This window comes from Pogoniulus pusillus, chromosome 24 (genome assembly GCF_015220805.1).
Source record: "Pogoniulus pusillus isolate bPogPus1 chromosome 24, bPogPus1.pri, whole genome shotgun sequence".
NCBI lineage: Eukaryota > Metazoa > Chordata > Aves > Piciformes > Lybiidae > Pogoniulus > Pogoniulus pusillus.
In genome coordinates this window covers 21,681,104-21,690,484 of record NC_087287.1, presented here as the reverse complement: position 1 = coordinate 21,690,484, position 9,381 = coordinate 21,681,104, and the positions used below count along the sequence as shown (strand labels likewise).

Sequence of the window (9,381 nt, the reverse complement as noted above, 5' to 3'; positions counted from 1 at the left end):
CCACCACAGCTTTACATCCTGTGAGTATAGATGGAGAGTGTGATTCTGTTTCATTCCTCAGGTAAAGGAAAACTGGCCAGATGGAATCCTGTGTTGGTGTTCTTCAAAAGCTGTTTACATGTAAATGCTCTTTTAATACTAAGAGCTCTCTTAAAATGAGAAGTGGAAATGTATTTTTAAAGTCTTTAGAGTAACAGTGTATGTGAAAAAGCTTGTGGGGACAGCATTTGATACTGAATGGTAAAAGTCAGTATTGTTCTTTACAAAGGTGCTCCTTTCTTCTCATGGCCATCTGTTTCAAAGCTACAGAGAAGGAAAAACTCTCAGAAACATGATTTACTTGTGGTTCTTACCCTTCTTACTTATGGCAAGTGTGCATTTCTCTGCCTAGAAAAGTAGTTAGATGGTAACATTAGTGTGACTGTTCTGTTTGGGCTCAGAAGCAAACAAGTTTGAAAACCTGCCCTGATCAACCTGAGACTAGCTTCACACAGAACAACCTCTAGCTGCAGTGGCCTGCTTCCCTGCTTGCCTGGCAGATGCACAGTTGGCTCCTGGAGTTTGCTCTGAAGCTTTCTGCGGTCAGACAGTTCCTCAGGCTGAAGTCTCTGCACTTGATGCTGAGGTGCTTGTTTTGAGGCTCGCTGGGTGCTTGTTTATAAAATAATTGCCACTACTACTTCTGCAGTTTCAGATGTTGACAAGCTTGCAGTATTTATAGGGCTTTGCAGAGCTTGCTCTTCTGGAGAGAGAGAAGGGGGAAAAAGCCAGACACCAACTTTTGGACCTCTTTTCATTCTAGCCTGATAAGACTGCAGGGGGTGCACTGTTGGAAGTACCATTATTCAGACCCAAAGATGACCTACAGTGAAGCAGAGCTGTGGTGCAAAGAGAGGGATACTAAGATGGTTGCCATTCAGAATAAGGAGGAAATCAACTGTCTCAATAACTTCTTGCCCTTCAGTCCGGGTTACTACTGGATTGCAATCAGAAAAATTCATGAGGTATGGACCTGGATCAGAACTAACAAAGAACCAACAGAAGAGACAGAAAACTGGGCTTCTGGTGAGCCAAATGGCAAAGGGAACAATGAGAACTGTGTTGAAACCTACATCAGAAGAGGAAAGGATGATGGCAAATGGAATGAGGAAAAGTGTGAGAAAAAGAAGGTTGCCTGTGCCACACAGTAGTGCTAAGACCTATTCTGATGTGCACCTCTGGGGGTGGGATGAGTTGTTCTGGCTGGTATCTCATACTGACCCTGTGAGCACTTGTATGCTTGTCCCAAGTTCTTGTTCTAAGAACTGCACTGATCTCACTTTTTAGCTCCCAAACTTTATACATCTTTTGTGAGCAAATTACCAGAGCCTCTCTAGAATCAGTGGAGAGAAACAGGCTCTTCCAGATGGTGATTTTCATCCCACTCTCCAGTGGGTGTCTCAGCTAGATAAAAATTACCCTTTTGGAGGCATCTGACCACCGGATTAGATTAGACACTTTGAGGTGGCTAAGGCTAGGTAATGACAACAGAAACCCAAGCAAGTCAAATATTTATCAGCCAAATTAGACCTGTGGTGAGTTACTGTAGTGTACACCTGCTGAGGGTTTCTGCCTACCTCATAGCAGGGTGCTCCTTTTGCATTTTGCATGTTGCTAGCATCTGCTTGAAAACAAGTGGTCATGCAGTTCCCAGCCAGTTGAATCCTCTCACTGTGAGCTGGTCCATCAGAGGTTTGCTTGTGTAGTGCCTGCAAGGCCAAGTGCCAGCCAGGTTTCGGTAGCAGCCATTGGTAAATCTTGTATCATTTGATTTTTTTTTTTCTTTTCTCCAGCTTCTTGTAACCCTGCAGTGGCCATGGAGAATGCATAGAGACTATTAACAACCACAGCTGCCACTGTCACCCTGGATTCTATGGGCCTGACTGTGAGTTTGGTAAGATTCCTCCACCCAGTGTATCAGCCAGGGCCATGTTCATGCCAGCTAGCAGGCAGTTTGTCTGCCTTGTTGCGTTGCCTGCTTGGCAAATGAGACTGACTGTGAATCTGTTTCTTTGAAGTTGAGACTTGTGATCCGCTGAGGAAACCTGATCATGGGAGCCTGCAGTGCAGCCATCTGTTGGAGAGCTTCAGCTACAACTCATCCTGCACAGTGCAGTGTGAGGAAGGATATGAACTGACTGCACTGGCATCTGTATGCTGTACCTCTTCTGGACTCTGGTCTGCCTGCCTTGCAGCATGCCAAGGTGAGCTTCTCAAGCAGTGACAGATGAGCTTTCCACCTTAGGTGTTACTCTGCTAGTAGCTATAAATTGACGTTCTGCCCTGTTCCTCTGTGATTAATGACATGGTGAAGGTGCTTTTTACTGCAGTGCACAGGTCTCTTTCTTTCTGAAGAGATTAAATGGGCAGGGTGAGTGCTCTAGTCCTGCTTCAGATTTCTTTGTAGGGAAAGACTTTTCTACTTCTTAGTGGGGAGCAGGGAGTGCAAATAATCTGGCTGTGAGGCTGCTCACAACAGGCAAGTTACTTGTGGCCATAGGATTACTTTAAAAAATATTCTGCTTAGTATCAGATCCTGGTTTAAGTGATTAAAAGCATCAAACTCCACCAAGCAGCAGTCAAAAATGGGAAAATATTTAATTGTAAGTAGTAACTGTCATGAGCTGCAGATGAATTTTCAGCTTTGCCTGAAGAGTCAGTCTTCCATTTTGAATTATTTCCATGCCTATCTGCTGTCTGAAATGGCAGCACAGAGCTCTCCTTGCTAAAGCTGCTGCTATTTAGTGAACATGTTGCTAATTTTCAGGAAAAAATTACTCCCCTTTTAATGGCTGGTTCCAGGCTGAGCTGTGTGCTGTCTGTGTTGCTTTCCAGCTGTGACCTGTCCTGCCTTGGGAAAGCCTGCTAATGGAGCTGTGAACTGCTCCCACCCCTCTGTGGAGCTGACCTGAGGTGCCACCTGTGAGTTCACTTGCGAGGAAGGGCTCACCCTGACAGGAGCAGCCACACTGCATTGTGGGTCTCCTGGGGCCTGGAACAAGCAGCAGCCATCCTGTGCAGGTATCTTTCCTTAGCCCTGCCCCGCCTGGGCGCTGGGGCTGTTGGCACTGGCATATTGCATTCCTGAGGCATTTCTGCTGATGTCTGCTGTGGTCTGTTTGTTGCAGCTGTGAGATGTGAGGCTGTAGGTAGGCTAGAAGGAGGCTTTGTGACCTGTGGCCACGCTGCTGCAGATCTGAGCTCTGGTTCACGTTGTGATTGCTGCTGCAAGGAGGGCTGTGTTCTGGATGGCCCCTCCAGCACGGAGTACACAGCACAGGGACAGTGGTCAGAGCCAGCACCAAAATGCAAAGGTAACATTTACTAGGTTGGCAAATACAATTTACTTGTCACTGGACACCACACAGAAATCTGTGTTCCTTTTTGGTCTTAACTGCATGTGCTGTCTCGTGTTGTCAGCTGTGACTTGCCTTGTCTTAATATTGCCTGATTGTGGCTCCCTGAACTGCTTCCACCCCAAAGTCAAATGAATTTGAAAGCAGAGAGTACATCTGGCAACGCAAAAACAGGGCCAAAGATAAGTCCTCAGTGACTCACAACGAGTTCTGTCTGCATTTCAGTTGTGCAGAGTGAACCACTGAGGACTCCTGAGAAGGGCTCTGTGGATTGCTCACATGGTGCTGGGAACTTCACCTGCAACACAGCCTACCTCTTCAGCTGTCTAGAAGGACGGAAGCTCAGTGGCTCTCGTGTTCTTGAGTGCAGCCCGTCAGGAAACTGGAGTGCCAGTCTGCCTACATGTGAAGGTATTTTACCTGTGACTAGCCCCAGAGAAGTGGCACTGGTTTTCTAGTCAAATAAGGTGTGGAAGGCTGGAGGAGGTAACTCCATCCAATGAGCTAGAACTTTTAGTGAAGTCCTGGGATTGGGAAGCCCCAAGTCTCTCAGTATGTTTTCTGAAAATAGAAGAGGGGAAGATTTCTAAAAGGCCTTGGTGAAAAAATATTGACTTCTTATCTTCACTTCAACCTGATTTCAGATTGGTTTGGTTTCTAATTAAAATGTTTTCCATGCTGAGCTTTTTCCACATGAATAAACTTTACTCTGCCCTGGTGAGGCCATATCTGGAGTACTGTGTTCAGTTCTGGGCCCTCCACATAAGAGGGACATAGAACTGCTTGAGAGAGTCCAGCACAGAGCCACAAAGACGATTAAGGGAATGGAACATCTCTCTTTCGAGGAGAGCCTGAGGGCTGGGACTCTTTAGCTTGGAGGAGGCTGAGAGGTGACCTCAGCAATGGTTATATAAACATGTAAAGGATGAGTGCCAGGAGGCTGGAGCCAGGCTCTGCTGGGCAATGCCCAGTGACAGCACAAGGGGCAATGGGTGGAAGTTGAGGCATAGGAAGTTCCATGTAAAGAGGAAGAGGAATTTTTTCACTGTGAGCATGGCAGAACCCTGGAACAGGCTGCTGTGGTGGAGGGGTTTGAGTCTGCGTTTGGGGTTAGATGTGAGGCCAACTTTGAAGGTTTTAAAAATAATTTAATAATATATACAAAGAGAATTTCCCCCAAACTTCTGTACAGCTAACCCACACAAATTCTTTGTACGCGGTCAGTGAAACTGTTTTACAGAATGTCTATTTACAGCAGGATTAAGCAATTTGGTATTGGTTTGGAAAGATTCTGGTTAGAGAGTCTGGTGGCATAAAGTGCCATGGGCAAAGCCAATGAAATTTCTTAGCTACTCAAATCGAGAGAGTTCAACTACTCACTAATTGGAAGTCACAGTCTCTGTGGTCCCAAATATGTGTAGCGAAAGCCACGGAGTTGATCCTCGTGGACTTAAATAATTCAGTTCGAATTTTTGGGGCGCGCTGAGAAGATTCCACGGGCCCGATTGGGCTGGAGCGGCCGGGCTGGAGCGGTGGCCAGCTGGGAACGCCTTGGTCGCTCGCCCAAGGATCGGTGCAGAGTACCGGGGGACAAAGAGTCCTGTGTAGCGGATAAAGGTAGTGGCCCCAGGCAACGAGGAGGCTAGGAGAGGTGAGCGGAGGAGGTGGCAGGAGGACTTTGTTTACCTGAATCGCCCTATTTATTGAATGTGGGCCGAGATTAATGGGTCCCTTGGCCACTAGAATGACCAGTCAGTTTGGCAATCAGCCAAACCTTACCACAATAGGCAAAAGGCACTTGCCTATTATGGGGATATGGGGATCACATGGACTTACCCGAGGGAGACACGAGCTCTGTGTGTGTGGCTTACACAGCCTGTTTACAACCAGGGGTCCTGGCAGGAAAACATGTCCAGGCAAGCATAGGCATATGTAAGCCTATTTGAGCCTGTGTGACCCTCCACCACAGCTGCCCAGGGGGGTTGTGAAGTCTCCCTCCCTGGAGATGTTCAAAACCCACCTGGACTCGTTCCTGTGTTGTCTGGTATAGGTGATCCTGCTTTGGCAGGGGTTTGGACCAGATGAGCTTTCAAGGTCCCTTCCAGCTCTGACATTCTGTGATTCTATGAAAAGCTTTTCTAAAGAAACAAAAGCTTGTGAAGAAATCTGTGTTCATGAGTCTGGTTTTCCATGGAAAAGTTTGTAGGGAGACGTTTATAGAAACTAATTTCCATAATTTCTTGGGTGACCTCCTCAACCAAAAGTTCTCACGGAGCTTTTCTGTCAAAAGCTGTAATTTTTCAGGACAGAAGTCTGAGCCTTGCATTCCCATTCCATGCAGCAAGAGCTCTGTTACTCAGATCCCAAAAGCTCGGCTGCACTTTCTTTGCTTGAGCAGAATTTAGATTGCTGAATAATGTCATTGAACTCAACTAGATTGCTCAAAGAGGAAGACAACGCAGTGGGAATTTAACTGATGATCTGCACCATGAAAGCTGTGAGCATAAATTGCCATATGAGACTGGAGGTTAGACAGAGCCTGGCATAGCCAGGGTGCTGCCTTGCCATTGCTTTGCCAACGAGTCAGGTGATGTTTAGTACACAGCTTTTTACCTCGTGTGTGCAGGATGTGTCCTCTGTGAGCAAGAGAAAACCTAAGCCTTGCAAGCTGCAATTCTGGCTCTTGAAAAAGAAGAGGTAGAGAGGGCTTCAAAAGACCACATATGCCTCTGGGTCTCACTGTGAACCCTTTTTACCCTTGCAGCTTCTGAACAAGCCAGCTACATCTCTGTGGCATAGCAGCCACCAGTGCCTCTCTGGTGTCCACAGCATCATTCCTCCTTTGGCTTGCAAAACGTTTCCAAAGAAAAGGTGAGCAACTGGGCTGAGACCACTGATTTTGTTTACCTGCCTGAGAAACGTTCAGTGGAGAAAAAAACCCTAAAACCTCCAAACTCCTTTGTTTGGCAGAAATGTGAAAGTTCTGATACTTACATTGCAGAAGCATTTTCAGGAAGCCTGCCTGCATGCCATGCTTGGCTTTTGGCTGGACACTGGAAAATAGAAAACAGCAAAGCCCAAATGTTCAGCAAACAAGGATTAGAAGGGAAAAAAAGCAACATGTAATGTACTTGTAATTACCACCAGGGACAGCCAATGGGCATTTGAGATGAGGCTAATGGCAGCACAGTAATAACTGTCTGTGAGGTTTGTTGCTAGGTAATGTGTTTTTATAATACATTTAGAAATAAGAGGGAGAGTTTAAGCAGAAAAAAAGGGGACTTTCATCTTGAAATGCTAATACCTTTTCTTACTCTTTTTACAGTGAAGAAATGTACTCCTTCCAGGTGAGTTGTGTCTCAAAATGCAGCATGAAAAGCACTGCAATCACTTTGCTAAAATCCATTTGCTATAAACTGGTTGTCATTAAAGTACGTTTTATTTTTGTTTTTTAGAGCAGCTGCCACAGCCTAACCACTGAATGCAGCTTCCATAAGTGCTGGCCAGAATGTCTGACTCCAGGTGTTTCAGGTAAGCACTTGAGATGGCTGCACTCAGAGGTTCTCTCCCTTTTAATTGCACAAAGAAATCATTGCTGCTAACTGAGGTGCATTAAGAGGAGAGTGGCCAGCAGATGGGGGAGGAGAACGTCCCCCTCTGCTCTGCCCTGCTGAGGCCTCACTTGGAATGCTGCGTTCAGGTTTGTGCTCCCCAGTTCAGGAGGGACAGGGATCTGCCTGACAGAGTCCAAGGGAGGGCTCTGAGGATGATTAAGGGGCTGGAGCACTGCCCTATGAGGAGAGGCTGAGGGATTTGGGGCTGTTTGGTCTGGTGAAGACTTAGAGGGGATCTAATAAATGCATGAGGGCTGGGGCTCACGAGGGAGAGGACAGGCTCTGCCCTGTGACAGGACAAGGGGCAATGGGTATAAACTACAGCAGAGGAAGTTCCACCTCAACATGAGGAGGAACATCTTTACTATAAGGGGCACAGAGCACTGGAACAGGCTGCTCAGGGAGGTCGTCCTTCTCTGGAGACTTTCAAGACCTGTCTGGATGCATTCCTCTGCGACCTGCACCGGATTATGGTCCTGCTCTGTCGGGGGGGTTGGACTCGATCTCCAGAGGTGCCTTCCAACCTCTAACATCCTGTGATCCTGTAATTGCTGTGCAATCGCCAAAACAGCAGGATGTGCTTTGGCACATGCATCTTGGCATGGCATAAGAGTTCCTAACAAGACTGATTTTATTGCTGTAGAAATGGCTACTCAGCTCCTTTAGGATAATTGTGCTTAGCTATGTGCAGTATTTAAAACACTTTTGGGTAGTTTTGCTACCTACTGCATACAAAATTCATCTGAAATGACAGCAGATACAATCTGTGCTGATTCTCCCACTTACAGAGGGATTTTATTCTCTTTGCCAGAACCGAAGCCATCTTTTCTTACATCTCAGGGTTCTGGAGAATGAAACTGTGTGCAAATCAGCAGCTGGCCAGATGTTTCTACCTCTTGCTGACAAGATGATTGACCTTCTGTATTGTTCAGAAATGTTGAGCTCAAGCTGTCTAGTATTTCCCTTGGAAACGAGCAGACAGTAAGACTCTGCTCTTCTGGCAAAATGCTGTCTACATTCAGTCATGTAGTTATCACAGCTGGGATCTTGCCATCTCTTGTCCAGATGGTGAGCAAATAGTAAGCTGCTGCCCAAGGAGGAGGCTGGTTTCTCCTCTGATCTACTCAAAGGTACCTAAGTGAGGTGAAGATGTGCATGAATTCACATCACTTACTACGCTGCCAGAAATGTCCTCTCTGGAGGCAATATGGGCTGGAACTGCAGAAATGGAATAAGCAGGATGAAAAGATACTCACTGAGCAGCTTGGAAAGCATCCATCTGTTGTCACAGTCAGTTTATTTGAAGAGTACATCCCAGGCAATAAATGTGCCTCTAATGCTATGGGCAGTTGTTTGGGTTTCTGCTGCATGTCCCAAAAAGCTTAGGGACTTTAAACTCTTCTTTAATGGTAATAGCACTAGGAATCATAGTGCTTATATGAGGTACTCTGGTTTCTGAATCCAGCAAATAGATCTGAAGCAACCTCACCCCTGTGGGACTCTGCACTGCAATGGGGGTGAATACATAAATGTTTAAGTCTGCAGTTTTTACTGTGGACATGTTTGTGCCGTTGACAGTAACTGTGTTGTAAAAGACTGGTTCCTGAGTAGGTCTGTGGCAGTTGATCTGGGCCCAGGTAAATGTAAGGTAGTTGAGAGGTGTGTGTGTGTGTGTATTTCATGCCTGCATATTATTTACAAATAAAATGGAAGTCTGTTTTATTACTCTGTTGAAAGACTTTGAACAAGAGTTTTTTTTAAGATATATTTAAGTTACAATGCTAATAAATTAAAGCCCTCTGACTTAAAATCTGATCTGTACTACCCTGTTTGTAACATTTAATAAAATACACTGTATATAATGCTCCCTTTTTGGAAGTGTGGGTCTTTAAATGGTTTGGATCAGTCCTGTGAATGTGGCTTCAGCAGCAGATTGTGAGGGGCTGGGGAAAGGTTGGCTAAATAGCAAAGCTGTTCCTTATTTACAGAACCACAGCACATTTGAGGTTGGAAGGGACCTCTAGAAATCATCAAGTCCAACCCCTGTGCCAAAGCAGGATCACCCAGGGGAACTGGCACAGGAATGCATCCAAGTGGGTTTTGAAAGTCGCCAGAGAAGGACATTCCACACCCTCTCTGGGCAGCCTGCTCCAGTGCTGTCACCACCATTGTAAAGAAATTGCTCCTCATGTTGAGGTGAAACCTTCTGTGTTCCAGTTTGTAGCTATTGCTCCTTGCTGTGGACCACCGAAAAGAGATTGGCTCCAGCCACTTGGCCCCCACCCCTCAGATATTTGCGCACATTGATCAGATCCCCTCTCGGTCTTCTCTAGACTGAACAGCCCCAGGCATCTCAGTCTCTCTTCGTAGGG

The 9,381-nt window shown here is 46.1% G+C and overlaps 1 protein-coding gene across 1 annotated transcript; it reads left to right on the top strand.

Moving 5' to 3' along the window:
• Window positions 1-905: 905 nt before the first annotated feature.
• On the top strand, window positions 906-8,873 carry LOC135186289 (E-selectin-like). The gene is given in 11 exon segments (XM_064163927.1): window positions 906-1,186; window positions 1,851-1,933; window positions 2,058-2,243; window positions 2,875-3,060; window positions 3,168-3,353; window positions 3,621-3,806; window positions 6,160-6,183; window positions 6,186-6,266; window positions 6,721-6,742; window positions 6,856-6,926; window positions 7,821-8,873. Coding segments are annotated over 11 exon segments (1,350 nt in total). The 3' UTR covers window positions 7,865-8,873.
• The last annotated feature ends 508 nt before the right edge of the window (window positions 8,874-9,381 follow it).